Source organism: Maylandia zebra, linkage group LG7 (genome assembly GCF_041146795.1).
Source record: "Maylandia zebra isolate NMK-2024a linkage group LG7, Mzebra_GT3a, whole genome shotgun sequence".
NCBI lineage: Eukaryota > Metazoa > Chordata > Actinopteri > Cichliformes > Cichlidae > Maylandia > Maylandia zebra.
In genome coordinates this window covers 57,422,403-57,437,108 of record NC_135173.1, presented here as the reverse complement: position 1 = coordinate 57,437,108, position 14,706 = coordinate 57,422,403, and the positions used below count along the sequence as shown (strand labels likewise).

Below are 14,706 nucleotides of genomic sequence, written 5' to 3'. Positions count from 1 at the left end.
AAGCAGGTGTACCTAATGATGTGGCCAGTAACTGTATTGCAGTGAGCAGCCCAACCAGGCAGACTGTTCTCTTCAAGTGTGCCTAAAATAGTATTTGAGTGTTGACATAGTTTTGTGATAGAGAAAAATATAATCTGTAATCTTATATAATCCGTGGACCCAGAAACATCCTCACCTACAGAAGATACTTGAACTAAAAAAATGAAAGACCACAGATGGCGTTTTGTGTCCATTTGACCTTTTTTTTCCACTCCGCTTGTCTCGTTCCAGGGTCATTTTGTCTTTTTTAGCAGCTTTTATTTTATTTTTCAATGACTGCCACTCTCTGTAGTCCTTTTGCATCTTGTTTTTGCAAGCTTGCATACTTATGCTACATTGCTCTATTTCTTATGATTTTTTTTGTTCTTTTTTTGTGGTTGTTTTGTTTGTAGTCATTGAGTCTCCCCTTGCGATTGTCTTTTTAACCTCTCATTATAGTAGGTTTCCTCTTTGTCTATTTTATTGTCATTTCACCTCTCTTTTGGTGATTTTGTTTACTGTTGTGGTCATCTTTTATCCTTTTTCTCTTTTTCTGTTCTCTGTTTGCTTCTTTTATTACCAGGTCATCTGTCTTTATCCCTTCTTGTGATTTTTGTGTCATTTTGTGTCACTTAGTAGCCATTTTGCATTTTTATAGCCATTTTATTACATCATTGTTGTCTCTCGTGTGTTGCTCCTGTGATTGTTTTGCTTATCTTTATATATTCATTTAGTCTCCTTATCTTTTTGTTGTAATGGTCTGTAATGTGTTTGTGTGTTGACATTTTTTGCTCTTGGTTTTTGTGTTTGCATTTTTTTTCTAGAGTCAGTAAAGTGTTCTTTGCCATTATATAGTTTGATGCAGACCTTTGCAGAGTTTCACAGCTTAATTCTACACAGCCTTTTGCTCTGTCTGAAGGTCTTGGAGTTGAAATGTAAATATTGGAGTTCTTGCCAGGCCTATCTTTTCAGCTGTGGTAGAACCTTTCTGATAACATCAAAAGTGAGATCATAGCTCGTAGATCATTCAAGATCAGACTTTTTTAGAGTGTAATGAGTCTATAAACTTTCCCCCAGTTAGACAGAAGAAGTTTTATCAGGAGAAGTCAAAGTTCACAAATTTTTCAGCTGCGTGTCTGTCTGAGCTGATTGGTTTGAACCTCACCTGATTCAGACAAAGTTTATGCCATGTCATACACAACAAATGCCGAGCAAGTTTCATCAGGTCTTTATTTATTAGCCATGTGTTGCTACAGACATGCACCAATATCAGTACAGACAGGACAATGTTGAATATGTAACTGAAAACAACCTGCAAATGTATATAAGATATACCCGTGGAGCAATATTTCATCATATTCCAAAAACAGAACTTCCGGTGACCAGATATTCCACTTTATGTGAGACTGGACATAAAGTGGAACCCTTACTTAAGCCCTTAACTCCCTCTTCCTATATATTCATATATTTAGACAATGTCACACATTTTAATTAGTTCTATTAGTTCTTGTTTACCAAACTCATCTCCTAAAAGTCTCACAAAAAATAGAACAAGAAAAATGATCAATAATAGATTTGCCAGTATATATGGATGAACACCTTTTCAACTCCAAAGATGAATACTAGACAGAACAGTGTTGTCCGTTTAAATATTCTGAACAACTGAACATGAGGTATAACCCTTAGTCTCTGGGTTCAAATTCACACAGGCCACATTGTGCCTTTTCCCCACATTTAGTTTCCTAGGATCTGGTCAACCTAACAGCCACTGCATAATTAAACTTGTTTTTGAAATAATCATTATTATAATTTCATGCAGAAACATTTTAGGTTGTTGAATACTCCCCACATGCATGGAAGAAGGTGATGTAGCGACCATGAAGATATGGAAAACAGTATGTTATCTGCATGTCACATGCAAAACAAATGATTGTTCACTGCAGTGCCTAACGTAATATTTAACAGATGCATAAAGCAGAATAAATATGTACCACAACACATGAAAATAAAAACATAACACCCATACCCAAACAATATGGAAAATCAGATGATAACACATGACCTTAGGTGACATGGATACATATCAATATCAGTATGTGTAAGTTCTGTAGATACTTGACTTGATGACGAAAATAAAGGGCTGTTATCTTGTCCATAAAACACGATAATCAGTTCAAACATTACTGCATGTCAGAATATTTGTTTATAGTCTGATACAGTTTATGATATGATAAACTCCTTTTGACAAAAAGCATAAAGGTCAACATCCATGTTGGTCACAAAAAACAATAGTGCTTAAAATGAAGCTTTCATATAGCATTTTGCAGCAAACTACATTGAAAGCAAGAGTACATTATTTGTCTACCTGCACTCATGGAAGACATTTTACAGAGAGATATGGAGAAAAAAATACAGACAAGAGTTGAAGATTTTAACTTTCAATCCTCAAACTGAGTGGTGTTGTCATTTAGAAGAACATGCCAACGCTCAATCTTCTTGTCTTTATTCTTGAGGCATTCATACCAGTGCTTCAAACACTCTCCTTTAGCCTGGATGCCTAACTGACAGCCACCTGAAGGTAGAAAGGAAACCATTATAAAAGATGAATATTTGTCTATTTCATTATGTACAAGCTTATTTCTAAATTTATAATACTTGCAGTGGCAGCATGTTCACATCTGAGGGTTCCTAAAACAAGGCAGATGTATAGCTGTGGGCTGGGCTTTAGAATTGTGTAGTGGTCAAACTGTGCTAAGATCAGTCAATGGTTTTCTGATAATTGGCCAACTTCTATATAAATTGCCTGGACAGAAAAATGAAAATCTTTGTGACACTAATAAGTCTAATAATGCACAACATTAGGAGCTTACAGAATTGACTGCATGTAAAAGACAGACACAGATACGTGGTCTTATAAGTGAAACCTATGCAAGAAGGGCTTCAAATCTTTGTCTTTGAACTCGCCAGCAAGGGGGTTCTCTGGTAGGAAAAAAAGTGACGGTTATATATGTCTGTGGGCAAACAATTCTCAGCAGTTCCAAGTGAGTTCATGGCTTTTAATACTGGTTTCAAGTTATACTAACTACAACATTAAGTTCTTTTTATAGTTTATGGTACTTATTAGAGTCAGAAAAGAGGATAAACCAGAGCATTCTTATTAGCTAACATCCTGTGATTGACTACTCATTAGAACACTCAGATCCACCCCTCACTTTCAACATCCAAAACACCATGGTGATGGCAGTTACAACAGCCAGATTGTGGCTTCATGACTGGACTTAACTAACAAATACGTGATACAACAGTGGCTACATCAATACAGTAGTGTAACAAGTGTGTGCCCCCTTCCCGATTTCCTAATGTTTTTCATATTTGTTGCACTAACATGTTTTATATCATCAAACAAATTTTAATATTAGCCAATGATGTCCTGAATGATTGAGTTGAGCTCAATTTCACTGTTCACTGCTGTCTATCAAAACATCCTGAAGGAGAATGTCCAGCCATCTGTTCAAGCTGAAGGGCACTTGGGTTCTGCAGCAGGACAAATGATCCAGGACGCAATAGTAAGTCCACCTCTGAATGGCTTAAGAAAAACTAAATGAAGACTTTGGAGTGGCCTAGGCAAAGTCCTGATCTGAACCCGATTGAGATGCTGTGGCATGACCTTTAAAAGGTGGTTCATGCTTGAAAACTCTCCAGTGCGACTGAATTACAACAAGTCTGCAAAGATGAGTGGCCCAAATTTTCTCTGATTGGTAGTTATCGCTAACGCTTGATTGCAGTTGTTGCTGCTAAGGGTGGCCCAAGCAGTTATTAGGTTTAGGGCACAATCACTTTTTCATTCAGGGCCATGTACGTTTGGATTTTTTCCCTCTCAATAATAAACACCTTCATTTAGAGACTGCCTTTTGTGTCTAAATTTGTTTGATGATCTGAAACATTTAAGTGTGACAAACATACAAAAAATCAGGAAGTGGACAAGCATCAATAAGGATATGTGATCAAAGTTATTAACTTACCAATAAAATCATTGGATTTCCCCATGTCATAGTCCCAGACTGAGATGTCAAGTGTTTTCTTGGCTAGCTCACCATGCTTAATTTCATAACTGAACTCCTATAACATAGTGACAGAAGAAAGTTTATTACAAAACTGTGAGTGAAATCTGGATGGGCAGAAAATGGCAAAATCCGCAGACTCACCTCATTAAACTCTGGGTTAAGTGTCTTCTTTTTGATCTGTGTCTTGTTTTTAGCTTTCTTTCCCATGTCTGGCTTGAGACATCTATCAAAGAGGACAGAACAACAAAGGTAAAATGCCATCCCTTGGGAATGAAGTTCAAGATTTCTGGGAATGTTTATTTACTTTGTTGAGCTCACTGACTTTGCTCGAAAATTTAACATCTATTTAAATGTTAACGAAGCACATTTCAACAGTTAAGTCAGATTAGCAGTGATAATCATAATCAGAAGTCTATTTTGAGTTTATTCCATATTTTTAACTTTGACGGGTCTAGGCTAGTTAACTTAAGAAACTGTCACTCCAGCTTCATATTTACTGAGGAGGCAAGATGTGTTACTGATACTTGTGTCCAATTCTTAGCAAAGCAAAGTAAAAAAAACCAAACAAATGAAAAAAGGATTTCCCCACTGTCATAGAGAGTTTATCTATGTAGTGACATTAGTGCAGATGCAGCTGGAAAAAACACATACACTTTGACAAACGGGTCAGAGTATCCATTGGAGTCCATTGCAGCCAGGTGAGCACATCGGACCACACCCACTATCAAATGACTCTGCTGGCTGTTGTACATCAATGATATCAAGATACGGCCCCTCTCCTCTGAGTTTTCAACTTCTTTCAGCTGTGAACACACATGCGTAAGTGACATGTAAATTCAAATTCAAATTCAAATTCATGTACCAAATAACTTTAACATAAATAAATGAAAACTATTTCAACAAATTTGTCTTTGTAGTAAACACACTAAAATATGTCACTGGGATAAATCTCTACCCAAAAGTTCACCATGGAGTTCCACAGGGTTCTGTCCTAGGACCTATGTTTTACTCTGCGATGGCTGGAGAATTTGCATCTGTCTGAGATGTAACTAGAAGTACAAATGAGGATAAAACTATGAACCCCGTTATGAAATTTTTTTTTTAAGTAAGTTCTGTTAAATAAGTTCCTCCACATCTGATGGTCTTCAGCATAGATCTTGGTTTTCAGGCACCCCACAGATTTTACACAAATCTTCACATATTATTTTTTCCTCATGAGTCCTTCCACCTTGACAAGATTCTCTGTTCCAGATGCATTGAAGCATCCCCACAGTACAATACTCTTAGTGTACTCCTAGTGTGTTTCACAATGTGGATAGTTGTCTTTGGGTTGTGCGCCACTTCCTTGTTTCTCTAAACATAAGCAGTGTCACTGTGACCAAAGAGCTCTATTTTCAGCTCATCTCACAAAAGGATGCACGCAGTATCCAGCATCCATAATCTTTCTCCAGCCTGTGTTTACTTAGCAAGTTTTAGCGTCATTTCACTTGAGACTTCATCTCAAGCCACCAGTTGCTTTCTATTACAGAAATGTTGGGATTCTCTTTTTAATACAGTAAAATCTTGAACCTACTATGTAAAGCACCATGTTCTTGCTTTGTTTATTTTTTTATATAGTGCCAATATGAGTTGAAGTTTTTCTCTTACTGAACTGAAAACTCATAGTTTTTGCCTGGATAGTGATGCAACCACTTTCATGCCTTATTTGAAAGACAATAAACCACAATTTGAGTATCTACTGAGGCAAAGTGTCCTGTTCCCAAAACCACATAGTAAGATATCTGTATAACTTACTGAAACTCATCAGACCAGTTTTATGTAAGATAACATGAGACAAAAGGATTACTGGGACAGAAAAAAGTGAGATCTACCATGGCTGTTAAATGAATATAACTGATGACAGAAAAAGTAAAATAAATAAATAAAAAATGATCAGTAACATCTGTCTGATATAATTAACATAGTATGTGATCAGGTCATTGTCTGGCACAAAGGCAGTGCACAGCAGTGGTTAATAAGCAGTGGTAATACTTGGCTTCACCATAAGAGCTGAAGCCGGGGAATCTGAAGAAACTACTTTAGGCTACAGTACATACAGTGGGGCAAAAAAGTATTTAGTCAGCCACCGATTGTGCAAGTTCCCCCACCTAAAATGATGACAGAGGTCAGTAATTTGCACCAGAGGTACACTTCAACTGTGAGAGACAGAATGTGAAAAAAAAAAATCCATGAATCCACATGGTAGGATTTGTAAAGAATTTATTCGTAAATCAGGGTGGAAAATAAGTATTTGGTCAATAACAAAAATACAACTCAATACTTTGTTGGCAATAACAGAGGTCAAACGTTTGCTATAGGTCTCTACCAGGTTTGCACACACAGTAGCTGGTATTTTGGCCCATTCCTCCATGCAGATCTTCTCGAGAGCAGTGATGTTTTGGGGCTGTCGCCGAGCAACACGGACTTTCAACTCCCGCCACAGATTTTCTATGGGGTTGAGGTCTGGAGACTGGCTAGGCCACTCCAGGACTTTCAAATGCTTCTTACGGAGCCACTCCTTTGTTGCCCGGGCGGTGTGTTTTGGATCATTGTCATGTTGGAAGACCCAGCCTCGTTTCATCTTCAAAGTTCTCACTGATGGAAGGAGGTTTTGGCTCAAAATCTCACGATACATGGCCCCATTCATTCTGTCCTTAACACGGATCAGTCGTCCTGTCCCCTTGGCAGAAAAACAGCCCCATAGCATGATGTTTCCACCCCCATGCTTCACAGTAGGTATGGTGTTCTTGGGATGCAACTCAGTATTCTTCTTCCTCCAAACACGACGAGTTGAGTTTATACCAAAAAGTTCTACTTTGGTTTCATCTGACCACATGACATTCTCCCAATCCTCTGCTGTATCATCCATGTGCTCTCTGGCAAACTTCAGACGGGCCTGGACATGCACTGGCTTCAGCAGCGGAACACGTCTGGCACTGCGGGATTTGATTCCCTGCCGTTGTAGTGTGTTACTGATGGTGACCTTTGTTACTTTGGTCCCAGCTCTCTGCAGGTCATTCACCAGGTCCCCCCGTGTGGTTCTGGGATCTTTGCTCACCGTTCTCATGATCATTTTGACCCCACGGGATGAGATCTTGCGTGGAGCCCCAGATCGAGGGAGATTATCAGTGGTCTTGTATGTCTTCCATTTTCTGATGATTGCTCCCACAGTTGATTTTTTCACACCAAGCTGCTTGCCTATTGTAGATTCACTCTTCCCAGTCTGGTGCAGGTCTACAATACTTTTCCTGGTGTCCTTCCAAAGCTCTTTGGTCTTGGCCATGGCGGAGTTTGGAGTCTGACTGTTTGAGGCTGTGGACAGGTGTCTTTTATACAGATGATGAGTTCAAACAGGTGCCATTCATACAGGTAACAAGTGGGGGACAGAAAAGCTTCTTACAGAAGACGTTACAGGTCTGTGAGAGCCAGAGATTTTCCTTGTTTGAGGTGACCAAATACTTATTTTCCACCCTAATTTACGAATAAATTCTTTACAAATCCTACCATGTGGATTCATGGATTTCTTTTTCACATTCTGTCTCTCACAGTTGAAGTGTACCTCTGGTGCAAATTACTGACCTCTGTCATCATTTTAAGTGGGGGAACTTGCACAATCGGTGGCTGACTAAATACTTTTTTGCCCCACTGTATATACATACATCCTTCAGATAAAACCTGAAAATAAGCAAATGCAAGATACATCGAATAAAAGAACATAAGTAACATCAGTATAGAAGATGCCTGTAAAAGGAACAGTGGCCTTAAGTATATTACCTGATTTTTATTTGAAACTTTGTAATGTTATATATTTTACATTTACACAAATGTAGCTTATATGTTTTAATTTCTATTTTTTAAATACGTATATTAACTAATGCACAGTGGTAAGATCTATGTGAAGGTCTTACATCATCCTCATAAAGAGCCATGCCACGGATGGATCCTCCTACAGCCTTCTTCACCTGTACAGAGAGCAAACCATCATCATTATCATCATCATCCTCATCATGATTGAAGCTAGAGCCTTTATCATTAGTTTGTGTGTATAGAAGTAAAATAGGAAATGTCCCTGTTCAAGGACTACTTCAGCATTTCTTAGTATAAGAACTAAAACCCGGGAAAACAGCTATTTAAGCACGGTTAAAGATCAGTAAGTAACATGTTGTATCCCATTTCCATAGACCATACAAAACTTAAGGTGTCAAGCAGAATCCAGTCATACTGTAGAAAATGCTTTCCTGTTTCCAGTATTTATTAGAACTTTTCAAACAATTCGTCAAAGACTTTCACTTCTACAATGTATGGCCTGCAAACTATATGGACAAAGTATTGGGGTACCTCGTAATCTTTAATTTCAGGTTTTGTCAGTGTGCATGCCACAGGGTAATAAAACTGGACACCAAGCTATGCATACTTTTTCCATATACACTATTAAGTGTATATGTATGCATAAAGTACAAAATAATACATTTTATCTCTTCAAGTGTCTAGCCATTTGTGATTAAAACATTCACGTTTAGATCCATTTAAGGTCCACCTGAAGATGTTCAGTTTTCAATGAATAAAATGTTATTATATGAGCACTATAAATAATAACTGTTTTAAAACAGCTGCTCTGGTGGTTAATCCTACTAGAGGATCAGCAGACAGACCTATCACGAAATTATACATACCGAGAATTCCATTTATACTAGTGTTTTTAAAAGGGAACTAATACATTAGATGTATTCTTGGCCACCAAAGTAGTTTTTGTCAGGGTTCCTGGGTGGTTCACCAGCTGTATTCAGTTCATGTTCAGTTTATGTTCCACATTCATATTTCCCGCTTCACCGTGCTGTTTCAGTGTCATTAGTTCTACTTCCTGTTTCATTATGTTCAGCTGTGTTCTCACCGGTCCCTAATCATCATCATTAGCCAGTGTACTTAAGTCCTCAGTTTCATCCTGGTCTTTGTCGTCTCATTGATGTTAATGTTGTCTACTCTGTACGTGTGTTCAGTTCAGCCAGTCATTTCAGTTCAGCGAGCCATCTTATGTTCAGCTCACCTGCTCGTCATAATAAGCACCAGCCTTCACCTACCTGTGAGTCCAGCATTTAGGTCCTCCTTTCCTAGCATCCACACAACACCCCTGACAGTTTTGGGTGATTTGTGGTTTTAAAAGATTCTCATTTGTTTTATACTGAGCCTTGGTGCAAGCTCTCAGTTCATTCACTATCTGAAACAAGCTGTTTTAACTCGCTCCCCCCTTAAATTCGATTTCTTTTCATTTGTTGTCCCTTAAGCAAGTTTAAACCGAAGCAAAATGGGACTTATGCAGCTATAGCCAGAGCTGTGTCCCCTTGGTGTCCCTGAGGTAACCACTTACACTGTAATGAGTAATCTTGTGGCCCAGACTGACCACGTACCTACACCAAGCGGAAAATGTGAAGATTTCACTCGATTGCAAAAGTACTTTATGCCTTTGGAAGCAGCAAGTTACTAGTGCTTTACTAAAATGTCTAAGGAAAGAACAAGATAAGATGTTCTGAACTGCTTTGTCATCCTCTAAGATGCTGTTTTGCACCAAAATACAAAACAATGTGTAACCTTCATTTCAGATAATGTGTGACTCACAGTTTAAAAACACTGGCATCTCTTGTGATCTGTACTCATTTTTGCATCTCATGTACTTGAGCTGTGCTGTGAGTTCATCTGCCAGTGCTGAGTTAAACTTACAGAAAAACAGTAGCTAACTGTGTGCCTTATTAAGCAAATATTTAGAGCAGGTCAAAACCTCATCGTATTGTCGGTTTTGCCCTCAGACTTACTGGGATCACTCTCTCCAAACAAACACTGAAGTTCTTCTTCTCATTAAATTTCAGTTTCTTGAGGGCCACTCGTGTCTCTCCTATGAATTCATTGTGTCCAAACTTGTCCTCGTCACTCACCGAAAGCCTGCAAACAACAAACGATGCACTCCATGAAAGCTTTTATTTTGATATAAGTAGCAAATCAGTGTTAAAGTATGTAAAAGTCGTTCATACCGGAGGGTTTTGCGTGACATTTCTTCATCTGTGATGCCATGGTAAACCAGGGTTTCATTCCAAACAGGATTCAAGGTGTTTTTAAGTGTCTTGGTACGAAGCTTATTAGACTAAAGATAAGAAATTCAGATGAATTTCTCAAGTAATAAAAGAAACTGAGGAATAACTGAGAACCAATGCCCATCAGAACATCAAACACTTAGCTCAAAGCAAACTGATTATTCTATTTCACTCAAAATGACACAGTACTCCTATCAGCGATGTACCAGCCAACCTAAATTTAAGGCTATGAGCATTAGTCAGTTTGTTATTGCAATATTATATAATATAAGAGCATTTCAAATCAAATAAATTCACCAAAACACCATCTTCTCAAACAGGATTGTCATTAGGAGCTTTCTAACACTGTATTTACATTTATTGGGTCACATTGCGTACATCCCATCCTCCAATTTCCTGCTAATGTCAATTTCTGTTAAATTAATACAGTTGGTGAAACAGTTAATCAATCCTCTGCTAAATTTATAAATTTTCTTAATTATAAAGAAATGAACAGTCTTAACATTTCCATCGTAGCTTAATTTTAACGGAGAGAAAAATCCAGAAAAAAATCACACATTTTTTCTGTTTGCAAATTTACAAAACCCTCTGAATCTTTACGGTTTTTCAACTGCTCCTCGGCAATTTGAAGCTATGATCTCTCCATAGATTTTTTAAATAATTGAAGTCTGGCGACTGGTGTGGTCACTCCATGATCTTAATGTGCTTCTTCTTTAGCAACTCCTTTTGTTGTGATATGCTTTGGGTCATTGTTATGCTAGAAGATCCATCCATGTGTTTTGGCTGAGGGAAGGAGGTTGTCGTCCAAAATTTTAAGGTTCCCTAATGGACAGGTAATCTGTGTGTCTTGTGGGTGCTGCAATATTTCAATTACAATCTAGTGTCTTACCAATGGTGTTCTGGGTGACTGTGGTGTCAAATGTCTTCAGATCATTAACAAGGTCCTCCCATGTAGCTTTTTGGCTGATTCAGCACCTTTGTCATTATCATTCTCACCAGGCAAGATCTTGCATTGAGCTTGAGGGTGACCGATGGTCATTTTATAGTCTTCCATTTCCAAATAATTGCATCAGCAGTTGTCACCTTTTCACTAAGCTTCTTGCTGATGGTCTTGTGACCCACTGTAGCCTTAGCGCAGGTCTACAGTCTTCTCACTGATTTCCTTTGACAGCTCTTTGTTCTTGCCCATGGTGGTGGCGAGGTTGGAATGGAAGAAACTGATTTTGTGGACACGCGTGCTTTATAACAAATTGAGATCAGGAATATCTAAAAAATGATTAACTGATTGACTGTAATCTGAGAGCCACACAGGTACACAGCAAATCTGTGGGAGCCAAAATTATTGGGGTGGGGTGGGGGGTTGAATTCTGCAAAATGTACAAATTCAGCAGGGAATCAAATAATTACTTCCTACCCTGTATATAGGCAACATTTTCCTGGCTATTCTGCCATATTTATTTGTACATAAAGATTAGCTTGTTGTTTTTAAAATCTTACTTCTTAAATGAGTAAAATAAATAAGTAAGCATGTAAATACCTTACTGGCTCCAGGTAACAGGTGCAGCTTAACATATGGGTCTGCAAGTCCATTTGAGTCCATTGCTTTTAAACCCTGAAAAAAACAAGAAACACAATGCTTGGACTCATTCGAGATGAAAATATTATTATTATATTATTATTTTTGTTTGTTTTTATTGTTAACGTCTCTCTTATATCCCATTTTACCTTGTTCTGTCTTGTGTATACACTGTATTTAAATATGGATGTAAGTTCAGGGTTTGAAAATGAAGCCTGCCAGAAGTGTTTTAAACCTCCCAGTGACCAAAAAGAAGGCTTTGTGTAAACAGCCTTCAGCTCCTTTGTCTCAGTAAACATTTTTCTATAGATTTTATGGCCTTAATCATCCATCCATTCGCTTCTGCTTATCCTTTTCAGGGTCGCGGGGGGCGCTGGAGCCTATCCCAGCTGTCATAGGGCGAGAGGCAGGGTACAACCTGGACAGGTCGCCAGTCTGTCGCAGGGCTAACACACAGGGACAGACAACCATTCGCGCTCACATTCATTCGCACCTAATAACAATTTGGATTATCCAATTAACCTATCCCCACAAGCTGCATGTCTTTGGACGGTGGGAGGAAGCCGGAGTACCCGGAGGGAACCCACGCAGACACACAGAAAGACCCCGGCCTGATGTTGGAATTGAACTCAGGACCTTCATGCTGTGCGGCAACAGTGCTAACCACCGTGCCACCGTGCTGGCCTTAATCAATAGTTTCAAATAACTTCAAATCTTCTTGAATACAACATCATGTGTAGTTTCTAAATTATGGCTCCCATTAGTGTCTACAGTGATGACAAAGCATTGTATGCTCTATGTGACCCACTTTGAGATTGACAAGTCTCAAAGTAGACTCAGTCTCTGTGCTTGTGACATCGGGTTTCAGAATGCTCAATGAAAACATTAAGCTCCTTATTTCTTCTTGTCTATTCTCATTTCTTCTTGACATGGCATGTCTTGTCCCAATTGTCCCTTCTTGTTCTTCTTGTCTCATTTTGTCCTGTCCATTATTAGTTTGGTTGGACCTGAGATGTTTTGTTTTGGCACATATTTTCCTGTGTTGTATTGTGTCCTTTTGTCTTCTCCTTTCAAGTACTCGTTTACCTTGTCCCACTTTATAATTTTTATGTTGTTGCTTTTCCAGCCATCACCTTAAATGTTTTGTTTTGTCTTATCTTCTATATGGTCTGTTTTTATGAGATGAGATGAGATGAGATGAGATAGCCTTTATTTGTCAGTTGCAGGTCTTTTGCCCACAACCGAGATGACAGACCTTGCCGACCGTACATACAATACACAAACATCACATTGGGGAGACAGGTCAGGCTAGGTAGCGAGGAAAAAAACATCGAAATGTGCAACACAAAGGGATAATACAGGAATGCACAGATATCAACACAACATAGCACAATAAACACAGACAAGCAACATGGGAAAGTGTTCCAGTGTGTACATCTGATCTGGGATCGCTGCAATCTTCGACTGCGCCTCCAGCTGACCCGATGTCCACATCAGAGGGGAGGTAAGTGTTGGAGGTGGCGTTGGATCCGGGGTAGGGAGGGTGATGCGTCAGTGAGTGCTTATCAGTATCAGAATATGTATGTGTGTGCATGTCCATAGTTCAGCTGAGACAGTGTCCTTCGCCCTGCCAGGCTAAGTAAACAGTCTTCCAGCCAACCCAGGTGGCCTTGCATGGAATGGGAAGGAACAGACTCAACACAGTCGTTATCAGGGAGTTTTTGTTCGGCTCCAGCCTTGAGCCCACAGCTGGCGCCAAAGGGGTAGCTGGATTGTGATGGTAATTTTTCTTTTGCAACAACTCGTGAGAATTTCAAAGCTGTTCTTTAACACTCCGACACTGGTCTCTCAATCTCCCGTTGGAAAACCGCGAGCTTCCCCATGATGGTATCAAACTTGCGTTCCGTGGTGTTGTCATTCTTTTGCTCAGAGAGCCGATTCTGAGAACTCACGACTGCAGTCAGCTGTTCCACGATGTAATCCAACTTAACAAAGGTGTTATTCTTAGCAGGCCTCTCCTTGATGTAATCCAATGTACACTCAGAGGTGTTATTCTGAGTATTCACGGCAGCTGTAAGAGTCTCCAAGGTCTTATCCATGCTGCTCTCAATGAGCCTGTTCTGAGAAGTTGCGCCTCGTCCCATCGTTTCAATCCCAGCAGGCAGCCTTGGGGGGGGTTTGAACAGCCGGTTCCGCTTTCTTAATTCCAGTGTTGGGGAGTAACGGAATACATGTACCGCCGTTACGTATTTAAAATACAAAATATGAGTAACTGTATTCCGTTACAGTTACCGTTTAAAAAGGTGGTATTCAGAATACAGTTACTTTGTTGAAATAAATGGATTACACTGCGGTACTTTCCTGTTTCATATTGTCGCGGGTCAGGACTGTTTGGGTTTTGTTTGACAGCTACGTTCTTTTGTTCCAGGCGGCAGCGTTACGGTTGCCATGGTTACAGGGCGACGCTCTCTCTCTCTCTCTGCGACTGTGTGTTTCCTGGGTGAGAGAGCGCATTTCCTTGTTGTTGTTGTTGTGCTAAGCTAACAGGCAGAATGCTACAAGCATAGCTCTAAAGAATGTAGCATCATGGCCAGTGTAGTCCGTGTTGCAGGGAGAATGGACTGCCATACCCGTTATATGTCTGTGAGCGCGAGGAGGGAGAAAAAGGGGAGTGGAAAGGTACGAGTTGTCATCGAGCAAAAACTGGAGCTGGAAGCATGTAAATATAATAATAACCACTTCAGCCAAGAAGAGTGCCTGACGAGCCCAGTTGTAAGTAAGCTATTAAGACTCGACAATAAGTTCCGTTGGAGCAGCCTTTCAACGCCTCTCTCTGTCTCTCGCAAGAAAAGTTGACCCACACAACAAAGTAAAGCTATTTTTCGGCTACGAGCCGACACGGACCCCGCCGTATTAGTCAGAGGTC

The 14,706-nt window shown here is 39.5% G+C and overlaps 1 protein-coding gene across 3 annotated transcripts in view; it reads right to left on the bottom strand.

Annotated features, from left to right (window-relative positions):
• Positions 1-1,236: 1,236 nt before the first annotated feature.
• Positions 1,237-14,706, bottom strand: part of rph3aa (rabphilin 3A homolog (mouse), a) — a 48,036-nt gene continuing 34,566 nt past the window's right edge. For all 3 annotated transcript variants that reach the window (XM_076886754.1, XM_076886756.1, XM_076886755.1), the window contains exons 9-16: positions 11,742-11,816; positions 10,145-10,254; positions 9,929-10,055; positions 8,030-8,083; positions 4,734-4,885; positions 4,224-4,305; positions 4,041-4,137; positions 1,237-2,590 (exon numbers count right to left, since the gene is read on the bottom strand). In XM_076886754.1, coding sequence (XP_076742869.1) covers positions 2,457-2,590; positions 4,041-4,137; positions 4,224-4,305; positions 4,734-4,885; positions 8,030-8,083; positions 9,929-10,055; positions 10,145-10,254; positions 11,742-11,816 — 831 coding nt within the window. In that variant the 3' untranslated portion in view covers positions 1,237-2,456. The remainder of the gene's footprint in view (positions 2,591-4,040; positions 4,138-4,223; positions 4,306-4,733; positions 4,886-8,029; positions 8,084-9,928; positions 10,056-10,144; positions 10,255-11,741; positions 11,817-14,706) is intronic.